The sequence below is a fragment of the Manis pentadactyla genome, chromosome 2 (assembly GCF_030020395.1).
Source record: "Manis pentadactyla isolate mManPen7 chromosome 2, mManPen7.hap1, whole genome shotgun sequence".
In the NCBI taxonomy this organism is placed as follows: Eukaryota; Metazoa; Chordata; class Mammalia; order Pholidota; family Manidae; genus Manis; species Manis pentadactyla.
Genome location: NC_080020.1, coordinates 153,028,402 through 153,054,705, shown reverse-complemented (window position 1 = coordinate 153,054,705; position 26,304 = coordinate 153,028,402). Strand labels below are relative to the sequence as shown.

General features: G+C 35.0%; 1 protein-coding gene across 7 annotated transcripts in view; it reads right to left on the bottom strand.

Moving 5' to 3' along the window:
• Nucleotides 1–26,304, bottom strand: part of TSGA10 (testis specific 10) — a 119,660-nt gene that overhangs the window by 54,517 nt on the left and 38,839 nt on the right. For all 7 annotated transcript variants that reach the window (XM_036880010.2, XM_057496951.1, XM_057496952.1 and 4 more), the window contains 3 exons: nt 6,815–6,930; nt 4,295–4,449; nt 523–578 (listed from right to left, as the gene is read on the bottom strand). In XM_036880010.2, the coding sequence (XP_036735905.2) occupies nt 523–578; nt 4,295–4,449; nt 6,815–6,930 (327 nt within the window). The remainder of the gene's footprint in view (nt 1–522; nt 579–4,294; nt 4,450–6,814; nt 6,931–26,304) is intronic.

Here is a 26,304-nt window from a genome sequence, read left to right as displayed (position 1 = left end):
TGTCCAGTATTCATCCCCAGCCAGCACCTGGCATTTTCCTAGAGTCTCTCCCTCACAAGTACCTCTGTGCCCAAACCGCTAACCACAATCAATCACCACCTCTTTGCCTTGGGTGATCTAACACAAAAATCTCCTCAAAATTCTTCAGTGATTTTACTGCCCAAAGGATAAAACCAAGACTCATTTGTCTATCACCAGCCTGGGCCTGCCTCTTGAGCCTCCCCTCCCTTCACTTCCCCTCTTACACTTTGGGTTCCGATGCACTATGTGTCATTCAAGAGGCTTGTGAACAGAATCTGTGGTTCTTTGCTATTCGTTCTACCATGAATGCCTTTCCTTTTCCTTCACCTGGCAAACACCATATCCTCTCTTACTTCCTCAGAGAGACTTAGGCCTTCTTTCAACATTGGAGAGTTATCACCTGATACGTAACATTAAGCCCCTTCTTTCTCACTATCTTTGACCTAACATAGTACTTTGCTCGCAGAAAGTGCTCAAGTTTTTATTGAATGAACAATTTACCTTGATGCCTGTTCCATCTCAGCAATGATATTCTTCATGCCTGAAATGGTCTTTTCCTTGAAAAGTAATATAAGTATTAAATTAATAAATTATCTTGAACTATTATTTCTGTTAAAACTTCTCCCTTTTTGATTTCCATTTGGTTTTAAATATTTATGTTCTATTCTTCATTATACTTTAAAACTAAAGCATAATGTATCAATGTGAATATCTGTACTGGATAAGAACAATAGCTTATGCTCATGAAAGTCAACAACACACTTCGGTGTGTTGACATGAGATCAACATATCAACTACTTTGTTAAAAGGTGTGCTCTGCAGTCACCCAGCAACACAAGAACCCCATAAGCATCCTATTTTTGGAGGCAAAGCAATGGTTTTGGTGGTGTTCTATACTGAGTACTAACTGACTTCATTCATGTTTAAAAATCAAGGAAGTGAATCACGTAAAACTAAATTTAATTCTTAATAATAACACTTTTGATCAAGTTTTTTATGTTAGTCATCAATAGCATCTCCAAAAAGCTGCTCTAATGGAATTATTTATGAAAGTATACTATTAATTTTAGGTCTGGGCTAATAAGCATGTAGGCATTTGGCCTAGAGCAAAGGTGTAAACAAACAAACTCTTGATATTCTCCATTTCCAAGGGTGTGATCAGGGAGTAGAATTAATGGAGTCAGTTAAAGCTGAAATGCATGCGAACATCTTAATGCCATCTATACCATTCCTACACCTCCTCCTTTTAAAACTCTCATTGATCCTGAAGAAGTTAGATATTACACAGACACTTAGAGCTGACATTAGCCCTAAAACAGTAGGAAAATTATTCTGTCAATAAATACCTAGATTTCACTTTGCCCTTTGACACTTCAAATCCTTAGTAACCAAGTTACAAGATGAAAAACTAAACTTTCATTTCCCAACTAGTCCTGTTCTTGTTCTTTAGAGGACAGTTGGATGTGTGTATGTTAGACACCTTCCTTTACTCATGTGCTCCTCTCCAGGGTATTTCTGCCTCATTTCCCATTCTTTCTGGCAGAATGGTGTGGATTCCACATATGTACATTGGAGTATGGTTAAAATACCCATTAGCAAAACAGTTAAACCTCTTTAAGCTGCACAAGCCAATGGAAGAAAAAACTCAAAGAGAAAATACTACCTAATTTGAGATATTTACACATGCTTTTGAAATATAATACACTTCTAAGTAAATTCTGAAAAATTAATTGAACTTCTAGTGTTTCTGAAAGCCATTACTTGGTTAAGCTTTAAATACGGCTTATAAGCCTAGAAAGGACTTTCCTTTAACTATGGAAATCCTTGCAAAGTAAGATTCTCAAAGAACATTGTAAAGTGTCCAGGGCAAGAAAATTACTGGGTAGAATCCAAAAATATATCCTATTAGACTATATTTTTCTTAATTTGACACTAAGACCACCATTTCTCAAATTGTTGAAATCTATGCCATCATTTCCAGCTTAATATTCCTTGTACAACCTCCATATGTTTGGCCAACCAGAGACAAATTCAAGTTAACTGCTAAAAGTTCAATCTGGACAAGATGGTCATAAATCTACTTAGAAAGAGACTAAAACATTGCACAAATAATGCTATCTTTTATTACTCAAAAATCTGTGAACTTGCTGTTTAGTTTTCTAACTTTAATTGGTAGCAAGTAGTAGAAGAACATCTTTTTAAATCATGATTACCAGAAAAAGTTCCACTGCACTGGCTATAATGTAGATTTTTCCATAGTAATTTATTTCTGTAATCTCCAGATTAGACTACAAAACTGCTTTTCACTGAAGGGTATTTGTAAATTCAGCTCTGAAATATCATAGAGAATACTTCCTCTTTAGAATGTCTAACACTGTTTTAAGAAGTTACTTCCCCTCAGAAAATGGATGTATATATATTCATAATCTTATACGAAGTTCCTGATTTTGAAATGGCCTTGCAAGTCAGTATTCCTTGTGCAGGAAAAGATAATGTTGGTTCAGTTAACAGAACCGAAGAAATGTGAAATATTAGATATAGTAGAGGAAAATGAGATTTTAAAAATCTGAATAATTTGTTTCTAAAGAAAATCACACTTCAGTATTTTAAAAGTGGTCTGAATATGAGAAGCAAAATTCAACCCCAAAAAGTCCCATGAAGTTTCAAAATTATTGAGTTATAAAGTCATGAGTCAGTCTTTTCAGCAAGTAAACCAAAATTTACTATTTCATGCATTTTGATGACGTCAGTTATGCTCATCATTCCCAAATCTATTAACTTTGATTCAATTTTCTCTCTAAACCTAAAAATCCAAGAACTGTGAATATTTTAACTACATGTCTGAAAGACATGTCAATAATATTCCTCTCTAAGCCTGTTCTATTTCCTGTGTATCGTACTTAATGTTTAGGAATCTTTCATGTTTCCTAAATCAGAAAGCACATCTTGATACTCTTACTTCCTTAATAGAACTGCCTGTTTCTCTCAAGAAATCCTGCCACTACCCTAACACAGTTATCATTTCATTCCTAACTAGTATTCTTGTCACTATTCTCATTTCCCTATAATGTATCATTTACATGGATTAACAGTTCCAGAATATTTGTTTTAAAGTAAAGATCTAATTGTAATATTTCATTTATGTTAATTCAAAGATATCTTATATCCATGGTAAGAGTCTAAACTCAGTATCACATATATTTTTATGATTGGTTGCTTACTCATCTTTGACCCCCAACCCCATCTCCATACTCACCTCTTTGCAATCTATTGTCCGCACATACTAAACCATCAGGAAATCTCATTAAATTATCTTATGAAAGCCACTGGGCTTTCATATAAGCTGTTCTACCTGTCTGAATCACCCTTTCTCTAAATCTTTTCCTGGTTATTTCTAGCCATCTTTTGGGGTGGTCCAGGTACCATCACTTCCTGGAAGGCTTTCTAGATGTTTCTGCCAAACTCTAGTTGCACATTGTGAATACATCATTACAGTACTTAGCACATTCTATCATAATAGCATCTTTATTTACCTTTCTCCCAATTATACTAAAGGCTTTTAGACAGCATGCCCACTCATTCTAAACCTCTAACAAAACAGCTAGCACACATCAATAATGTCTGTTGGGTGGCTGGATGGACGGACTAGTTCCCTAAGGGACGGGAAAGACCCTCTTCTGTGATGCTACCTTTGCTTCAGGCATTTTTGGAAAACAGTTCAGGAATTGCCTTCAGAATCAGCTGATGAGCTAGAAAACGGCATCAACAATTCCCTGCCTTTTTTGGCAACCTTTTTTGTTGTTTGAGCAACAAAAAATGTGGGATTGAGATTATCATCCAGCTCTATTCACCAGCTCCATATGATCTACTCTCAAAGCTGAGGATGATGTAAATGTGCTCCTAGTTCTGCACACAATTACAAAAGCAGTTTTAATGGAGTAAACATATGCCTCCCAAGGTGACCACCTAAAAATATAAGTTCTGGTGTGCTTTTAAGAGGAAATCAGTCTCACTGCTTTACTATCATGCTTCAGATTTTGACATTTGAATCAGTTATTGTCAGCGAATGCTAATTGCAAATTGATGACAGAAAAATCAATTAAAAAATATTAACTAGTGGATGTGAACACATTATTTCCTAAGACTATCTTGAAATATTTCAAAATCAGATTTTAAAGTATCAGCTCTCTAGGAAAATAGCTAAGAAAATCCTATCATTTTACTCAGATCCATGTTCAAATATTTCTTTTAAGCTATAATTCTCAGAACATACTTTCATTGACAAACTCTCTCCAAGAGATGCAATATTCTCAGATTTTTTATCCAAACATGCTTGCAGGCATTCCTTTTCTTTAGCCAGATCATTGAGGGTTGCACCCAGAATACTGATTTCTTCTCGTTGGGCAATACTCTGCCTTGTGAAATTATCTAAAAATGTAATCACAAAGTCATTGTTTAATCAAGATAATTTTTTTTCCATTTCAAGCAGATTGAAAAACACTTTTCAAAGTTAAGTTCATCTATATTATGTTGATGACTAAAAATAAGTACTGTATCCCAAATAAAAAATGACTTTTGTTAGTGATTAAAAACTAGGATGAATCATGAAATTCTAAATGACTCATAAATGTAAAAGCACAATTAACACATTTGAATTACAGCAGAAAAGGAAAACTCTGTATCACAAGTTCTCAAAGTATATTTATAGGTATAGTAGGGGAAGAGAGAGTGGGTGGATGAAGTGGATGGAATATTAAAACAAACTGTGAGCTTTTTCCCCTCTAATTTTCCCTCCCTCTACCCCAGAATTACTATTGAATATAACCTGGTAACTAATAGATCTTAATAAAATATTCAATTAAGTCATCTTCAGAGTCAAACATCTTCTAATGTTCTGATTTTTCTAAAGTAGTGTTATAGAAATTCCTAGAAAACAAAAAATCACTCCAGGAAGTCTGACTCAATCTGTGAGAACACTGGAAAGCCGAAGTCATTGTTGAAGGCCTGAATGGTTAGTATAGAATAGGGGTTTTCAAATTGTGGTTTCTCATCCAACATCATCAGCATCAACTGGGAACTTGGTAGAAATATAAATTTCTGGGTCTCACCCCAGACTAACTGACTAAGAAATTCTGAGTGGGCAGAGCAATTTATGTTTTAACAAGCACCCCTCCTAAGTGATCCTAATGCAGAATTAAAGCTTGAGACCCACTTGAGGAAATTGGTAAAGAAACAAAAGCCCGAGCCATATCCTACTTCAAGGAGCCTGGCTCCAATGATCTTTATTAGCTCTCCAGGGGATTCTGACATGAACCAAAGTCTGAGAACCACTGGTCTAAAACTAGACCAGGGAAGCTTTGTTAGTCTACAACTCCAGGAAATCCCCGCCGATGGCCATCCAATGCAGCAATAAGAGAAGTAACACCATTTACCAAGGGATGATCTACATAGTACTTGAGAATACAACACGTCCCTTTTCCAGGCAGTACTGTCTTTAAGGCAGTTCACATGTTTTGGATGTTCTGATACTGAGTTCATTAATTAGCATAAAATGAATAAAAAAATAATCTCCAAAACAGCTCTAGTATCTCTTAGCTTAAAAAAAACATCCTCAACCTCCCAACTCCCCTCAGCTACCACCCATTTTTCTGCTACTCTTAACAGGCAAACTTTTTTAGAGCCCTATTCCCTCACGTCTCTACTTCCTCACTTCCCTCATTCCTCAACCTGCTCCATCTTCTTACCTAACAGTCCATTCAAACTTTTTTTGTGTTGCTAAAACCTTCAATGTGCCAAATCTAACCAGTATTTTTTCATCCTCATCTTATTTTTGCTTCTCAAAAGTATCTGACAATTGATCATACCCTCCTTTTTAAAACATTTTGCTGTCTTCCCTCCCAAAATAACACTCCCTTCTGGGTTTTCTTCCTACTTCTTTGGCTTCTTTTCACTCAGACCTGGATCCTCCTCTTCTCATTTTCTATATTTTCCTAGGTGATTTCATGGTTTTAAAATATCATTTATATGCTGATGTGTCCTGATATATCTTTAGCTTAGATTTCTCTCCTGAGATACAAACATCTGTTTAATCGCTTACCTTACACTTCTACTTGGACTGAAAAAATATCTAAAATGAGTTCTTCAATATTCCCCTTTTGTTTTTCTCTTTTAATATTTCCCTACCTCAATAGAAAGCACCTCTATGCATCTAATTGTTTATGCTAGACATTTTTAAACTACATAATAATAGCAAATGTTAAAACTATTCTCTCAGTTTTAAAATGGGCTCTTTTATAGTCCTGCCCAAAATTTTACTTTACAGTTGTAAAATTAGTTATGACTGTATTTTTATAGAGATCACTGATAAGAAAAATAAATAGGAGACTTATAAAAATAATTTTCTCTATAAACCCAATACCATAGATATAGACAAATATATCTACAATTTCCACTGGAAGTAACACATATGTACTATGTTTCATTATAGTATATGGACAAGCCAGAATACAATACAAAAACTTGTAAATTTAAAAGCCATCATCATAAATTTACAAAGTGTTGCTGCTTTGTTTAGCTATTGAAAAATATGAAGCCATGTCTAAGTATTTATGTTCCTAAATCTAAGTAAAAACTTTTACTATCAAGGAAAAACACATTTTCCCATGATTTCTGATTAATAAAATTTTAACTTTATTTGAATTACTTCCAAGTTTACCTATGTTATTACTGAAAAGAAAATGTATTTTACTACCAGCTTTTTGAAAAAAGGGTAATATCAGGGAAAAAAACTCACCAATTTTTTCATCCAAGCACATAATTTTCTCCTGAGTAAGCTGTAGCTCATATTTTTTCTTAGCAAGGTGTCGCTGAGTATCAGAAAGATCTTTTTCTGTGTTTTCATATAAAAGTCTGTAAACATTTTAATAATTAAACTAATTCTGAAATTTTTATGTTTCATCAACTTTTTAGTGTATCTAAATCTAAAAACTTTTAAGGACACTGATAAACATTTTTTCTTCTTAGTATTTTCATTATAAAACCACAGTATAGGAAGCTGGGAGAATTAAGGTTAAAAAGGGATCCTTCATCCATCACTCCAACATAAACAACTATTAGCATTTTGATGTTCACTATTAATTTCTTGTTATGCATAATTTAAAGTTACCATACTACAATTTCAAAATTGAATTCTGAATTTTCACCTACACGGAATTTTTTATATTTTTCAATCTTATACTACAGCCCTCCAAATCATCATTTTGTGGCTGAAAAAATGTATGAGCAACAGCCATTTACTTTCAAGTAAATATAACCATTTACTTAATTACTCTATTATTAGACAGGTTCATTTCAGTTCTTAACTATTATAAATATATCAGTAATCAACAGCATTTCATTCATTCCACAGACATTTATTAAATGTCTAATATGTACCAGGCACTAGGTGTTGAGGAAGCTATGGTGAATGAGGTGGGCACTGGCCCTCCCCTGCCCTTATGGAGTGCATAGCCAATAAACAAGTACACAGACTATAATTTCTGGCAATACAGAAACTAGATAATTTGAAAGTCTTCTCATCATAAAACACTTGGACATACTGCATAAAATGTAAGAGGTATCCTCTTAATTGTATAGCAAAACTTATAAAAATTTGTAAGGGAAGTTCTCTGGAATTAGAGCAATAAGACTATGAACTGATATTTTGTTAGATATGGTTGGGGTTTGCCTATCTCAGTAGTAGGGTCTCTTGTTTTAACTCAGAAACATATGAGACTATAGAGATGTCTGCAATGCAAGAATTAGTACTAAGATACCCCAGATAAAGCCACTGAGGACTATATCATTTAGTGGAAATGTCAGATTATAGAAAATGAGCTTGTCAACCATTGCTAGACTTAAGGTAATAATCACTAAGAATGTTACTTGGGAATTCTTAATCTCAAGATAAAAATATCAAAATAAGTCTGGTTTTAGGATGGTCATATAATCTAGAACACTTGGCAAAAATAAACACAAAACTTTTGGAAGGATATGTCCTCAACTCATGCACAGAACTAAACCTGAGATAAAGGTCTGTTGAAAATGAGCTCACAATTCAAATTTTAAAAACACATTAAGAAACAACACAAACTTGGAGTCAGAAGACACACAAACTAAATTAGATCCCCAAGAACTTCAGATTATAGAATTATCAAATAGAAACTTAAGTGTGTTTAGATACTAAGACATAAATTAATAGAATACATGATAATAAGAAAAAACAACCAGCAGATTTTTAAAAAGAACCAAGGAGAACTTTAGGAAATTAAACTAAAATCACTGAAATAATTTAAAAAGAGAAACAATATCAACTGACAATTTAAGAACAAAATAGATACAGCTGAAGAGACAATAAGTAAGCTGGAAAAAAACAGATCAGAGGAAATTACTTATAATAGAGCAGAAATAAAAGATAGAAAAATACATGAGAGGTTAAGAAACATAAAAAACAGACTGAACACAGTGTTGTATATTTGAAACCAATACAAGATTGTATATCAATGAAACTTTAATTAGAAAAAAAGAACAGAATGAAAAGGTCCAATATTCACCTAATCAAAATTCCAAGAAAGGATAAACATTGAAAGAAATAATGCTAATATATGAAATCTTAGACTAAAGAAACATCAATGAAAAACATGAACATCAACATTAGGGGAATATAAGTCCTGATCAGAACAAAAAACAAACCTCTATCATTAAGACGAATATAAATGAGGGAGGGTAAAAGGACTTAAAGGGAGGTAAGATTTCTATACTTAATCTGGTAAAATGTGACACCAATAGACTGTGATGAGTTATGTTCTTATGTTTACCTACAGCAATCATTAAAAATATCTATATAGAGATACTCAAAAGTATCAAACATAAACTGAAATGGAATTCTAAAAAATGTCTAAGTAACCCCAGAAAAGCAGGAAAAAGGAAACAGACAAGATAAAGGGAAAAAATAGAAAACAAAAAAAATAATGTAGGATATTTGAGCCCTAACACACCAATATTTACATTAAATGCATATGGTTTATTGTATCATAATCACCACAACTAGAAACAAAATTTCCTTCAATAGATGAATTGAAGGTTAAACAAACTGTGGTAGTTCATACCAAGGAATACTCTCAGAACTAAAAAAAAGTAGTAAATTATTGATACAAGGAACAAGCTAGATTAATTTCAATAACATTATTCTAAATGAAATGCCAATCTCAAGAGTTGCATCTGTGTGATTCCATTTATACTACATTCTCAAAATGACAAAATTACAGAGAAACAGATTAATAAGTACCAGAAGTTAGGGATGGTGGGGGGAAGTGTGACATTAAAGAGGTAATTAGAGATATCTTTGAGATGATGGAATAGTTCTGTATCTTGAATGTAGCAGTGGTTACATGTGTTAAATAACATAAAACTACACACACTGTACTAATGTCAATTTCCTGCTTTTTATATTGTACTATAGTTAGCAAAACGTAATCACTGGAAGAAACTGAATGAAGGGTACATGGACTCTCTCTGTGTTCTTGCAACTTCCTGTAAATCTATAATTACTTTAAATTTAAGAAGTAAAACAAATTCTTAAATCCAGGCTGCACAACTAAACCAGGAATTAGGAATCACTATTTTTTAATGCTCCTCATTTGATTCCAATATGCATCCCAGGCTGAAAAGGACTGCCTCCTAATGCTACTTCCTGTAGGGGAGGTCAAAGGCTAAAACCTGACAGAGAAGGCATTGAATTGCAATTTTATGGTTTCACTTCTATCTTAGGACTTCCTCCACACTCTGAACTTAATGAGACTGACACTGACATTCCTCCAAAAGCATTTTCTGACATATCTCCATGAAAAAATGTGTTCATGGGCCAAAAATTACAAGACATTTGAAAAGCCCAGCCATTTCAAATGAGATAAAGCATACTGATGACAGAATCCATCAGTAATAGATACATTAGAATAAAAATGTTTAAATTAGACTAATAAACATATTTTAAAAACAGGAAGATGCAAGCAATATGAAAAAAGAAACAAGGAAAGAAATAGATGTATCAAGTATGAGAAATATAGTCATTAAAAAAATTTTTAAGTAGATGGTACAAATAGAATGACTACAGCTGAATAAGTCATTAAACTGAAAAACTAAACTGAGGACATTTCTCAGAAAAAAGTTGAAAAGGACTAATAAATAGAAAACATGAAATGAAAAGTTAAGAGAATTTACCAAACCTGACTTGAAGACTTATTATAGTAATCACTACAGTAACCAAAACATTATGACATTAGTATAGAGATTAACAAATATATTAGCAAAGCAGAAGGGAGAGCCCAGAAAAAGGCCCACAGTTATACAGTCAATTAACTTCAACAAATACATCAAAACAATCCAATGTGGGGAAAAACTGAATTAACCTTTATGTCATACAAAACACCTAACATAAAAGTTAAAACTAATGCTTTTGGGAAAAATCATAAACATACATGTAAAAAGTTGTCACCAACTTTAGTAAATCAAGTCCAGAAATATGTAAAAATTGTAATACATCATGACCAAGTAAAGTCAGTAACCAGGTAAGATTGGTTTACAATCTAATTGTAATTCACCATATTAAGAGACTAAAAAAGAGGAAAAAATAAGATCAACAGAGGCAGAACAGGCATTTGACAAAGTTCAAAATCCATTCTGCAGAAGAACTCTCAACAAATTAGGAATACAAGAGAATTTTCTCAGTCTGATAACAGGCATCTACAAAGAACCTACAGCTAACATCGCAATGGTGAAAGGCAGAATGCTTTCCTCCTAAGATCAGGAACAAAAGAAGGATGACTGTTCTTATTCTTCTATTCAACATTTTACCAGAGGTTCTAGACAATGCAACAAAACAAGAAAAAGAAACAACAGACCTTCAGGATGGAAAAAAAGGAATTAAAACTCTATTCATAGACAATATGATAATCCATATAGAAAATCCTACTGAATCTATAAAAAAAACTGTATTAACTATAACTGAGGTTAGCAAGATTACAAAAATAGAAGAGCAATATACAAAAATCAGATTTGCTTCTATATACTAGCAAAAAGCAACAGGAAACTGAAACTTTAAAGACATTTATATAGCATCAAAAATACAAAAATATTTAGGTATAAATATGACAAAAGGTGTGCAAGATTTGTACACTGTAAAATTATAAAACAATACCGAAAGAAAATTTAAAAGACCTAACTAGAGATATTCTATGTTTATGGATCAAAAAGCTCAATATTATTCACAGTCAGTTCTTCCAAACTCAATCTATAGATTCTATATAGTTCTAATCAAAATCACAGCAAGGATTTTATAGACATTGACAAGGTAGTACTAAAATATATATGGAAATGTGGAGGACCTAGGATAGCCAAAACAACTTTTAAAAGCAACAAAGGTAGAGGACTTACAGTATCTGATTTCAAGACTTATTATGAAGCTTCAATTATCAAGACAGAGTGATACTAGCATGATGGAAAAACAGATGAATGGAACAGAGGCGATGAGAAATATACATATATGGTCAACTGATTTTTCACAAAGATGCCAACGCAATTCAATGGGTGAATGGATAATCTTAACAGACTTTAAAAGAACTTATGCTAAAATAAGCATAAATGTAGTAAGTTTATCAATTTCTATGATGATAAATGAGTTCTGAAAAAACAGGACTGTGGCAAAACCTTGCAGCGTGCATTGCGGCTATCCTTCCTTATGTGGTTATATTGCACTACAGCCAGTTTTTCCAAAGCAGCCGTAAGACTCTTTCACAACATGGGGGTGTCATTTAATCAGAAAAAGGAAAATGAAAACTACATGCATAGTCACAAGTTCACAAATCAGATCTTTAAACCACTGACCGATAAACCCATACCTAAGGCAGACATTCAAGAAATAGTAACTTTAGAAATAAAGCTGGTAGTTTCTTTTGTAGATCTTGTTAATTCCAATGTCAGAAGACAGACTTTTATAATTCTTCCAAGATATATTTAGAAGTTGCTTTTACCAAAGCCCAAAGAGATTTTGGTTAAACTACCTGTTTTTTTCAAATGCCCATTTTGGGTGCTTACAATCAACCTCTTTGCAGCCTTAGTAGGGGGTATTAAATAAGCCAGGGTTCTGCCATGGGTACTATTCATTTAATTCCTTTGTCAGTTGCAACTGTGATTGCTGGCTAATTTAAGAGGCTTTCTCTTAAGGAGAGCCAACCTCTTTCAAAAATTGAAAATCCTAATGATCCAATGAGTACAAGTGTACAAGTGGGCATACAATGTGTACAAAGTCCATCTAATATTTTATAAGAATTATGGAAAACAGTCAAAAGAATGTTTCTTTGTTCCTCATACAGATAGAGCTCATACATCATGAAACTTTAAAACCACTTGCATCATGGGATTCTCCTGATTCCTCTGTATGGCCTTATTCTCAAACAAAACTGCCATTTGGTTCTCAAGTCTCTTTCCATTAGTGTTCAGATATATGTTTTTTTGCTGTGAGGTGGACTCTCTAGAGAAACTCAAGCCGGTGAAATACAAAATTCTACATTTACCAGCACTGATCAACCAAGCTGACATGTATGGTGACTGGTTTTTAGTTTCCCTTCACCAAGAACAGTTAATTAGCAGAGACTGAAGTTCATGCTTTGTTAACTCAGAATTTCTAACTCTAAGATTTAAATTCAAGATGGGAAATCTGTACCCATCATAAACTTCAGTGCACACAACAGAATGCTTCATTCACAAAGCATGACATAATCAGAACCAAATAATAGATTTTTTAAAGCAATTTTGGAAAACGCCATCAGGTAATTTGCCTGGCCAGAAGTAAGACAATGAAGGTCCTCAGTCTGACACTAATACAAGATCTGACACAGTTGCCATCTGGTCCAGCCCAGAATCCTAGAATTTTGTTTGCTCCCAAGTTTGGGCAGTTATGATTAAAGCTGCTATAAACATTGTGTGTAGGTTTTTGTGTAGATGTTAAGTTTTAATTCCTTTGTGTAAATACCAAGGAGCATGGTTGCTACATCATATGGTAAATTGTTTTGCAAGAAACAGCCAGTTTATCTTACAAAGTGGCTGTACCATTTTGAATGCCAATAAATAGGAGTTAATTTCACCCACATCCTCCCAGCATTTCTCAGTGTTCTGGATTTTGGCCATTATGATAAGATACGCAATGGTATTTGTTTTAATTTGCATTTTCCAGATGACGTAAGATGTGGCATATCATTTCATATGTTTATTTTCCACCTGTATCTTTTCTTTGGTGAGGTATCTGTTCAGATCTTTGGCCCACCTTTTATATCATTCAGTTTTTAGAGTTCTTTGCATATTTTGAGAAGATGATATTTTGAGTAACAGGTCTTTATGGGATGTGTCTTTTGCAAATGTTTTCTCCCAGTCTGTGGTTTATCTTGTTTTTAAAAAGACACCACCATACCCAAAGTCATCTAGGATTTCTCCTATGTTATCTTATAGAGGTCTTACAGTTTTGCATTTTACATTTAGGTCTATGATCCACTTTGGATTAATTTGAATGGCATGGTGTGTCTAGATTTCTTTTTCACATGATTGTCCAGTTGTTCCAGCACCATTTGTTGAAAAGACTATCTCTGTCCTATTGTATTGCCTTTGCTCCTTTGTCAAAGATCAGTTGACTATCTTTATGTGGATCTAACTTCTGGGCTCTCTGTCCTTTTTCACTGATCAATTTGTCTGTTCTTATGCTGATACAACCCTGTCTTGATTTCTGTAACTTCATAGTAAGTCTTGAAGTCAGGGACTGTTAGTCCTCCAACTATCTTCTCCTTAAAAGTGTTGGGTATTCTTTTTACCTCTCCATTTAAACTTTAGACTCTATCTGTCTATATCCACAAAATAACCTGATTTTAATTAGAATTGCATGGAATTTATAGATCAAATTGGGAAGAACTGACATCTTGACAATACTGAGATTTCCTATCTATAAATATAGAATAGCTCTTCAGTTTTTCTTTTTCTTTTGCTATCATTAATGTACAATTACATGAGCAACATTATGGTTACTAGACTCCCGCAATTATCAAGTCCCCCCCACATACCCCATTACAGTCAATGTCCATCAGCATAGTAAGATGCTATAGAATCATTACTTGTCTTCTCTGTGTTGTAGTGCCCTCCCCGTGCACCCCTGCTACATCGTGTGCTAATAGTAATGACCCATTTTCCCCTTTATATTTCCCTTCCCACCCATCCTCCCCAGTCCCTTTCCCTTTGGTAACCGTTAGTACATTATTGGGTTCTGTGATTCTGCTGCTGTTTTGTTCCTTCAGTTTTTGCTTTCTTCTTATACTACACAGATGAGTGAAATCATTTGATACTTGTCTTTCTCCACCGGCTTATTTCACTGAGCATAATACTCTCTAGCTCCATTCATGTTGTTGCAAATGGTAGGATTTGTTTTCTTCTTATGGCTGAATAATATTCCATTGTGTATATGTACCACATCTTCTTTATCCATTCATCTACTGATGGACACTTAGGTTGCCCCATTTCTTGGCTATTGTAAATAGAGTCGCAATAAACATAGGGGTGCATATATCTTTTTCAAACTGGGCTCCTGCATTATAAGGGTAAATTCCTAGGAGTGGAATAGCTGGGTCAAATAGTATTTCTATTTTGAGTTGTTTGAGGAACCTCCATACTGCTTTCCACAATGGTTGAACTAATTTACATTCCCACCAGCAGTGTAGGAGGGTTCCCCTTTCTCCACATCCTCGCCAACATTTTTTGTCTGTCTTTTGGATGTTGGCCATCCTAACTGGTGTGAGATGATATCTCATTGTAGTTTTAATTTGCATTTCTCTGATGATTAGGGATGTGGAGTATCTTTTCATGAGCCTGCTGGCCATCTGAATTTCCTCTTTGGAGAAGTGTCGATACAGATCCTCTGCCCATTTATTATTGGATTATTTGCTTTTTGTTTCTTGAGGTGTGTGAGCTCTTTATATATTTTGAATGTCAACCCTTTATAGGGTATGTCTTTTATGAATATATTCTCCCATACTGCAGGATGCCTTTTCATTCTATTGATGCTGTCCTTTGCTGTACAGAAGCTTTTCAGCTTGATATAGTCCCACTTGTTCATTTTTGCTTTTGTTTCCCTTGCCCGGGAAGATATTTTCATGAAGAAGTTGCTCATGTTTATGTCCAAGAGATTTTTGCCTAAGTTTTTTTCTAAGAGCTTTATGGTTTCATGACTTACATTCAGGGCTTTGATCCATTTCGAATTTACTTCTGTATATCAGATTAGACAATGATCCAGTTTCAGTCTCTTACATGTAGCTGGTTCAGTTTTGCCAACACCAGCTGTTGAAAAGGCTCTCATTTCCCCATTGTATATCCATGGCTCCTTTATCACATATTAATTGACCATATATGCTTGGGTTAATATCTGGATTCTCTATTCTGTTCCATTGGTCTGTGGGTCTGTTATTGTGTCAGTACCAAATTGTCTTGGTTACTGTGGCTTTGTAGTAGAGCTTGAAGTTGGGAAGAGAGATTCCCCCCTGCTTTATTTTTCCTTCTCAGGATTGCTTTGTCTATTAGGGGTCTTCTGTGGTTCCATATGAATTTTAGAACTATTTGTTCCAGTTTGTTGAAGAATCCTGTTGGTATTTTGATAGGGACTGCATTGAATCTGTAGATTGCTTTAGGCAGGATTGCCATTTTGACAATATTAATCCTTCCTACCCAAGACCATATGGGATGAATTTCCATCTGTTAGTGTCCTCTTTAATTTCTCTTAAGAGTGTCTTGTAGTTTTCAGGGTATAGGTTTTTCACTTCCTTGGTTAAGTTTATTCCCAGGTATTTTATTATTTTTTATGCAATTGTGAATGGAATTGTTTTCCTGATTTCTCTTTCTGCTAGTTCATCATTAGTGTATAGAAATGTAACCGATTTCTGTGTATTAATTTTGTATCCTGCAACTTAGCTGAATTCAGATATTAGTTCTAGTAGTTTTGGAGTGGATTCTTTAGGGTTTTTTTTACATACAATATCATGTCATCTGCAAACAGTGACAATTTGGATGCCTTTTATTTTTTTGTTTTGTCTGATTGCCATGGCTCAGACCTCCAGTACTATGTTGAATAAAAGTGGGGAGAGTGGGCATCCTTGTCTTGTTACAGATCTTAAAGGAAAAGCTTTCAGCTTCTTGCTGTTAAGTATGATGTTGGCTGTGGGTTTGTCATATATGGCCTTTATTATGCTGAGGTACTTGCCCTCTGTACCCATTTGTTGAGAGTTTTTATCATGAATGGATGTTGAATTTTGTCAAATGCTTTTTCAGTGTCTATGGAGATGATCGTGTGTTTTTTGTCCTTTTTGTTGATGTGGTGGATGATGTTTGATGGATTTTCGAATATTGTACCATCCTTGCATCCCTGGGATGAATCCCAATTGATCATGGTATATGACCCTCTTGATGCATTTTTGAATTTGGTTTGCTAATATTGTTGAGTATTTTTGCATCTTTGTTCATCAGGAATATTGGTCTGTAATTTTCTTTTTTGGGGGGGTCTTTGCCTGGTTTTGGTATTAGAGCAATGAGTTTGGAAGTATTCCCTCCTCTTCTATTTTTTTGGAAAACTGTAAGGAGAATGGGTATTATGCCTTCTCTAAATGTCTGATAAAATTCAGTGGTGAATCCATCTGGCCCAAGAGTTTTGTTCTTGGGTAGTTTCTTTATTACAGATTCAATTTCATTGCTGGTATTTGGTCTGTTTAGATTTTCTTTTTCTTCCTTGGTCAGTCTTGGAAGGCTGTATTTTTCTAGAAACTTGTCCATTTCTTCTAAGTTACCCAGCTTATTAGTATGCAACTTTTCATAGTATTCTCTAATAATTCTTTGTATTTTTGTAGTGTCCGTCATGATTTTTCCTTTCTCATTTCTGATTGTTTATGTGTGTAGATTCTTTTTCTTTTAATAAGTCTAGCCAGAGGTTTATCTATTTTGTTTATTCTCTCAAAGAACCAGCTCTTGGTTTCATTGATTATTTTCTAGCTTTATTCCTCTTAATTTTATTTATTTCTTCTCAGATCTTTATTATGTCCCTCCTTCTGCTGACTTTGGGCCTCATTTGTTCTTCTTTTTCCAATTTCAATAAATGTGACTTTAGACTATTCATTTGGAATTGTTCTTCCTTCTTTAAGTAGGCCTGGATTGCTATATACTTTCCTCTTAGAACTGCCTTTGCTGTTTCCCACAGAAGTTGGGGTGTTGTGCTGCTATTTTCATTTGTCTCCATATATTGCTTGATCTGTTTTAATTTGGTCATTGATCCATTGATTATTTAGGAGCATGTTGTGAAGTCTCCATGTGTTTGTAAGCCTTTTTGTTTTCTTTGTACAATTTGTTTCTAGTTTTATACCTTTCTGATCTGAGAAGGTGGTTGGTACAATTTCAATCTTTTTTAATTTACTGAGGCTCTTTTTTATGGCCTACTATGTGGTCTATTCTGGAAAATGTTCCATGTGCACTTGAGAAGAATGTGTATCCTGCTCCTTTGGGTATAGAGTTCTGTAGATGTCTGTTAGGTCCATCTGTTCTAGTGTGTTGTTCAGTGCCTCTGTGTCCTAACTTATTTTCTGTCTGGTGGATCTGTCCTTTGGAGTGAGTGGTGGGTTGAAGTCTCCTAAAATGAATGCATTACTTTTCATTTCCTCCTTTAATTATTTTAGTATTTGTTTCACATATGTCGGTGCCCCTGTGTTGGATGCATAGATATTTATAATGGTTATATCCTCTTGTTGGGCTGACCCCTTTATCATTATGTAATGCCCTTCTTTATCTCTTGTTACTTTCTTTGTTTTGAAGTCTATTTTGTCTGATACAAGTACTACAACACCTGCTTTTTTTTCTCCCTACTGTTTGCATGAAATATCTTTTTCCATCCCTTCACTTTAAGTCTGTGTTTGTCTTTGGGTTTGAGGTGAGTCTCTTGTAAGCAGCATATAGATGGGTCTTGCTTTTTTATCCATTCTATTACTCTGTGTCTTTTGACTGGTGCATTCAGTCCATTTACATTTAGGGTGATTATCGATAGATATGTACTTATTGCCATTGCAGGCTTTGGATTCATGGTTACCAAAGGTGCAAGTGTACCTTCTTTACTATGTAACCATCTAACTTTAACTCAGTTATTACGCTATTATAAACACAGTCTTATGATTCTGTTTCTCTCCATTCTTTTTCTTCCTCCTCCACTCTTTATATGTTAGGTGTTTTATTCTGTACTCTTTTGTTTTTCCCTTGACTGCTTTTGTGGATAGCTGATTTTATTTTTTGCCTTCAGTTAGTATTTGCTTGGACTGCTTTCTTTGGTGTGATTTTATTTTCTCTGGTGACATCTGTTTAGCCTTAGGAGCACTTCTATCTAGAGCATCCCTTTCAAATACACTGTAGACGTGGTTTGTGGGAGTGAAATTCCCTCAACTTTTGCTTGTCTGGGAATTGTTTAATCTCTACTTCAAATTTATATGATAAACTTGCTGGATACAGTATTCTTGGTTCAAGGCCCTTCTGTTTCATTGCATTAAATATATCATGCCATTCTTTTCTGGCCTGTAGGGTTTCTATTGAGAAGTCTGATGATAGCCTGATGGGTTTTCCTTTGAAGGTGACCTTTTTTCTCTCTCTGGCTACCTTTAAAACTCTGTCCTTGTCCTTGATCTTTGCCATTTTAATTATTACATGTCTTCGTGTTGTCCTCCTTGGGTCCCTTGTGCTGAGAGATCTGTGGTCTTCCATGGTCTGAGAGACTATTTCCTTCCCCAGCTTGGGGAAGTTTTCAGCAATTATTTCTTGAAAGACACTTTCTGTCCCTTTTTCTCTCTTCTTCTTCTGGTACTCCTAATGTGAATATTGTTCTGTTTGTATTGGTCACACATTTCTTGTAATATTCTTTCATTCCTAGAGATCCTTTTCTCTCTCTGCCTCAGCTTCTCTGTAATTCCTGTTCTCTGATTTCTATTCCATTAACAGTCTCTTGCACCTCATCTGGTCTGCTCTTAAATCCTTCCATTTTTTGTTTCATTTCTGGTGTCTCCCTCTGGAATTCATCCCTTAGCTCTTGCATATTTCTCTGCAGCTCCATCAGCATGGTTATGACTTTTATTTTGAATTCTTTTTCAGAAAGATTGGTTATATCTGTCTCACTAGGCCCTTTCTCTGGCGTTTGAGTGATTTTGGACTGGACCAGGTTCTTCTGCCTTATCACGGTGATAGAAGTGATCGCTGGCAAGTGGCGCATGTGTCAGCTGGGAGAACAAAGTCCTTTCCTGCTTACTGGTCACCTTGCCCTTCTCCACTGCCTGTGCCAGTTAACCGCACACACGGAGCAGTCTCTGGGTTAATCCCCTGAGCTATAATGGGCAGGGTGGCTCCTGGGATAGCCTAGGGCACTGCCGGGGGTTGCAGGCAAGTGGCATGTGTTCTCCTGTGAGAATGGCGCCCCTTCGTTCCTTCCTTACTTTTGAGCCAGCTTCCTCTGCCTGTGCCAGGCAGCTGGGCGCAGGGGGCAGCCTCTGCGTCTGGCCTGCTTAGCTGAGCACTGGGAGAACACTCTGTGTGGTTGCTGTGGGCGGTGCTTCTCCCCAGCTGGTCCGCAGCAATGGCGGCTCAGCCAGTTTGCTTAGAGCTGGCTCGGGGGAATGAACAGCATGCTGCTTATCACCGTGAGGGGCTTTGGAGCTGTGTTGCCACCCAGGGGGTTAGGGTGCCTGAAGATCCTTAAGATTCCCAGCCTGCTGGGCTGAGTGTGTGGGACAATTTTGTCCACCTGTTAAATCCTTGTCCCTTTAAGACTTTTAAAGCACCTGCTTTTCTTTTGTCCCAAGGTAGCCAGCTGTGGGGACCCACTCACAGTCTCCATCTTGGATTTTATTTATCCGTTTCTCTAATATCCAGTACCCCAAGCAATGTGTGTCTGTGCTCCCGTGCAGATTACTAGGGCTGATTACTTAGCAGTCCTGCGCTTCCACTCCCTCCCCACTCTGATTCTCCTCCTCCCACCAGTGAGCTGGGGTAGGGGGAATGCTCGGGTCCCACCAGGTTATGGCTTTGTATCTTACTCCATTCATGAGATGCTGAGTTCTCCCAGATGTAGAAGTAGCCTGTACTGTATCTTCTGGTCTCTCTTTTACGAATAGTTGTATTTGCTGTATTTTCAAAATATATATGGTTTTGGGAAGAGATTTCTGCCACCCTACTCAGGCTGCCATCTTGAGAAAATCCTCTCTTCAGTTTTTCATTGACTTCATTCACCAGAATTTTGTAGCTTTTATCACATACATCTTACACAGTTTGCTAGATTTATACCTAAATATTCCATTTCTTTGGGGGTTTATATAAATGGTATTGTTTTTAATTTCAAATTCCACTTATTCATTACTAGTATATGCACCAACAACTGATTTTGTATATTAATCTTATATCCTGCAATCTTGTTATAACTGATTAGTGTCAGATTTTTTATTGATTCTTTTGGGATTTTTATGTAGAATATTATGTCATCTAGAATAGATTTTAATTATTGAAGTCTTTTTTGCTTCAAATACCAAAACTCAAACCAAACCAGTCTTGGAATCACTGGACACAAAAACCCACTAAGTTTTTATTAACAGACAGTTCTATTCAATTGTATGGAAAATTCTAACTTCTTGGGCCTTGAGATGTATGATCCACAGATGCAGACACACAGACCTTTTTTAAATCTGCTTCTTCTAATAAGTAGAGTTTATATGTGGGACAACACTTATATTTTCTTACCAAAACAGGGAACAGAGACAATAGTATTTTAATTATTTTGAATATAGTTGGATTATGTAGCTCCTGAGTAGATTCTTTTTAAGTCTTTGCCTTCTGTACATGTAAAAATGAAGTCTTTGATAAATATGAGTGCATTATAAGATATGGATCTATAAAAAATAAATTATAGCTGACTTCTCAGCAAAAATAATACAAGTCATAAGAGAGTGAAATACATCATCAATGTTTTAAAATAATGCCCAACCTTTGTAACTATGCTTCAAAACTAGCAAGGCTGCAAGACAGATGGTGAGAAATGCTCAGCTTCTGGACATGTTTTGAAGACAAAATCAACTGAACTGGATATAGGCATATGAAAAGAGTAATCATGGATCACTTCAAGGATTCAGGACAAGAATTTTATGAATGAAGTTTCCATTTACTGCAATGGGAAGACTGAAAGAGCAGATTTGTGTGTGTCAGACGGGGAAGGATAGTAGAGAGCAGAAATTCAGTTTAGAAATGAGGTGTCTAGTAGACAACCTAGTGAAGATGGAAAGGAAGTGTTTGGACATTAAGTCTGGGGTTCAAGAGAGAAGTCCAGTCTACAGATGCACATTTGAGAGTCAAGAAGAAATACATAAGATTGGATGAGATCACTGAGGGATGAGTATAAATACCAAACAGAAGAGGTCTAAGGACTGACCTCAGGGATACTCCAACATCTGGAAGTAATGGAGATGAGGAGGAAGTAGGATAAGGTACTGAGATAGGACCACCAAAGAGATAAAAGGAAAATCAGACAATCGTGATAGCCCAATAGCCAAATGAAGAGTCTTTAAAGGAGTAGAGTGAGAACATGCAACTGACCAACTCTGTCAAATGTTGTGATAGGTCAAGTAAAATGAAAACTGAAGACTGACTACTAAACTGAGCAACATAAAAGTAAGTATTACCTTGAAAAAGTTTTGTTACAATGGTGGGGGAGAAAGGGAGATTATAGTAGGTTCAAGAGAGAACAAAAAATGAGACATTTTTGGGAGCCAGGAATCTAGATAACTTTCAATGAAATTCCAGTAAATGAGACACAAAATTCAGTAAAAATATAAAATTAATTTGAGTAATATGATTATAAATCTGAACTAAAGGACAAATATAAAACACTGCACCCATGTATTTCAGAATTTATAATTTTTCAAATATACACAGATCATTACCAAAAATTGACCATAAGAGGGCAACAAATTTCTGAAATTTGAAATCTAACAGTATATTCTGCAAAACAATGTAATTAAGAAAGAAATCAATCACAAACAGATAAGGGAAAAATCATTGTCCTTTTGGATACTTAAGATCATACTTATAAATAACCAATGGACGAAATAAGAAGTTGTGATGAGAGTTAGAAAATATAAAGAAAGAAATACATAACAAAAATTGTAAAATAAATTCAAAGAAGTATTTTGAGGAAATCTTGTGGCTTAAATGTTCATATGAGAAAAAAAAAAGCCTGAGAAGTGTTAAGTAAGCATTCATCTGAAGAAGTTAGAGGAAAAAGAGAAAATAAATCTAAAAAAAGTAAAAGCAAGGAAATAATAAAGAGCAAAATGTATTGAAATAATAAACAATAGGAAGGATCACCAAGCAAAAAATTTGATCCTTTGAAAAGACTAATAACAACAGACTGGAAGAAGAAATCACTCAGATTCTATGGACATTAAAATGTTGATGGTATATTATAACAAACATTCTAAAAATTTTTTAAGTTTAGAGAAAATGGACAAATACCTCAAAAAATATATATTAAATGATATAAGAAAAAATATTTCATTGTTCCCTCGTCAGTTTAATACGTAAAAAAAAAAACCTATCTCTTTTGAGATCCAAATGGCTTCATGGATAAATACAAAAACTCCAATATTACAAATTCTTTTAGGTAATGAAAGGAGACAAAATGAATTGGAAAGATTATTATAATATTTGCATTACCTTGATCCCAAAGTCTGATTTTTAAAAAGCTCAAGAAAGGCAAATTATTGGCCAATCTAATTATAAAAATAGATGTACATACCTTAAAACAAAGCATTTGTTAACTGACACCAGAAATCTATAAAAAGGTATAATAGACCCTGACCAATTCGAAAAAGAACATACATCACTGAAAAGAAACTCTCAGTACTGTACAAATAAAAGGAAACTTCTTCAACCTGAAAGAAGACATCTATGGAAAACATACAACCAATATCTTACCAGCTGTTGAGAGTCTGAAGCCTCCCTAAGATGTAGAACAAGACAAGGATGTCCACTTCACTATTTCTATTCAACATTGTACTGGATATTCTAGCCAAAGCAGTATGAAAAGAAAAAAGCATGTACACTAGACAAGTAAAACTTTATTTGCAGATGACTTAATTGTCTATGTAGAAAATGAAGTGAAACCTACAAAGAGGCTATTAGAACTAAAAGGTAAATTCAGCAACCCTGCAGAATACCAGAGTGTTTTCATGAACACATCAGGATAATGAGTTACAGGGCATATCACCACCCCAAAATCTAAAAAGAAAGCAAATCCAGAGAGTTACAACTGAGATCTGCTCATGTGGAGAAGAAGTCACTAGAATCATGAAGAGTTGAAACATTTAAATGGTAACGATGCATTGCTGGATGCTGAATGTGTACTAACATGAGAGCACGAAGCTCCCAGGACAGCAGTCTTAGAGGGGCCGCAACACATCAGCATGTTTACCTCTAGGAACTCCCCTAGGTTCTCACAGAGAAGATCTGAGAAGGATCCCTTTGTGGCTCTGACATGGGAAAATTAAATATTATGAAATACACCCAGAGCATTCTCCATAATAAAGCCTTACTCTTCAAGTAAAAAGACTTTACCAGAGCTTTATTCCAACTGGAGTAGGGCATTCCTTCCACTTTATGCCCTCTAACCTTCCTGTTTCATATAAGTGGATAAAAAAAGAAGTTATACCACTGGAATAACACTTGTAAACATCATAGCCCAGATACTCAGGCCCATAAAAGGACCGGGATTTAATAAGTACAAGACTACCGAACATGTTTCCACCCTCTCCCCTAACCAGCAGACTAACAGGGCTGCAGGATAATCACAGTGAATTACAAGTAAAAGAGCCTGAAGAGACAGACTGTCACTAAGGAGGAGTGTGTAGGAAAGCCTAAAGTCAAGAAAAGAAACAAAAATCAGGGCAATAGAGGAATTTGAAGCCTCTAGAACCTACAGCTACAACAAACATTAAACACATTTCAACTCCTAGCCAGATAAATATAAACATTCATACTACAGGCCTATTTACCTCAGTTAGTAAATACCCAATACATCTGGCTTTCAACAAAAAATTACAAAGCAATACAAAACACATCAAGCAAAAACAGTCTGAAGGATCAGAACTAGACTCAGAACACAGATATGGAAATTATCAGACAGAAAATTTTAAATTAATTATGATTAATTGGTTAAGGATACTAATGGAAAAACTAGACAACATGCAGTAACAGGTGGGTAATACAAGCACAGAGATCGAAACTTGAAAGAATCAAAAGGAAATGCTAGAAAGCAAAACACTGTGACAAAAATGAAGAATGTCCTTGATGGGCTCATCAACAGACTCAACAGTCAGGGATAAATCATTAAGGTTGAAGATCAATCAATAAAAATTACCCTAACTAAAATGCAAAGAGAAAAAAAGAATGGAAAAAAAAAAAGACCAGAACAGAATACCAAGAACTATGGGTATAATTGAAGTACCAGAGGAAAAAATAAAGGAGAGAACAAGAACATAAGAAATATTTAAATGACCTAGAACTTTCCCAAATTAACGTATAGTAGCTATATGCAGAGAACTGGAAAACACTGATGAAATAAATCAAAGATCTAAATAAATAGAGAAAAACTCCATGTTCATGGATTGAAATGCTCCATGCTGTTAAGATGTCAATGCTTCCCAACTTGATCTATAGATTCAGTGTAAATACAATTAAAGTCCCAGAAAGCCATTTTACAGATATCTATTTTAGAACCAGATAAACTAATTCTAAATTTTACATGGAAAGGCAAAAGACCCAGAATAGCCAATACAATACCAAAGGAGACTAAGTGGGAGTACTCACACTACCCAGTTTCAAGACTTACTATGAAGTTCTAGTAATCAGGACAGCATGACATGGCAAAAGAATAAAACAAATAGATCAATGGAGCAGAATGGAAAGCCCAGAAACAGGCCCATACAAATAAAGGCAACTGAGCTTTAATAAAGGAGCAAAGATAACAGAAAAGGGCAGTCTTTAAACAAATGGTAAATTAAAAGTGAATCTAGACACAGACTTCACACCTTTCACAAAAAATAGATCACTGACTTTAAGTATAAAATGCAAAACTATGCAAGTTCTAGAAGAAAACACAGTTGAAAAATATCATAGCACAATCTATGATGGAAAAGGTAAGATGAAGTTCATAAAATTTTAAATTTTCTGCTGTACAAAACACTGTTAGAAGAATGAAGACACAATGCACAGACTGAGAGTATATATTTGCAAAAGACATCTGATAAGAACACATAGCCAAAATATACAAAGAATTCTTAAAACTCAAAAGTAAATAAACAATTGAAAAATGGGCAAAAGATTTAAACAGACACCTCACCATGATGAGATAAACAGATGGCAAATAACAATATGAAAAGATGTTCCACATCATTTGCCAATGGAGAACTACAAATTAAAACAATGAGATACTGCTACACCCCTATGATAATGGCTAAAATACAAAAACCTCACAATACCAAATAGTTGTCAAGGACATGGAGCAACAAAAACTCTCATTCACTGCTGGTGGGAATGCAAAACAAACCAGTTACTTTGGAAGAGAGTTGGTCAGTTTCTTAAAAATCTAAATATAGTGCCATGGGAATGAAGAAGGAGATATCTAAGCTGGCCTGTGCATACAGTAAAACAACAAATTTGACTGGATCTATACTGTTGGAACTCAATCAAGAATTAGGAAAAGTGCAAACTGTAGCGCTCCAAAATCTTACAACTACAGATTATTTACTGTTAAAAGAACATAAGGGATGTGAACATTCCCCAGGAATGGGTTGTTTTAATTTGTCTGATTTCTCTCAGACTGTTCAAGTTCAGTTGGACAATGTCCACCATATCATAGATAAGTTTTCACAAATGCCTAAGGTGCCTAACTGGTTTTCTTGGTTTCACTGGAGATGGCTGGTAATTACAGGTATGCTTTGGTTATGTAACTATACTCCTATTATGTTAATGTGTGTGTGCAATTTAAGTAGTAGCTTAAAACCTATACATGCTGAAGTTACTCTACAAGAAGATATGTCAAAGAAATAATCAATTTTCCCATGTTTTCTTCCGCCTGCTACTTCTATAGCTTTTCTTCTT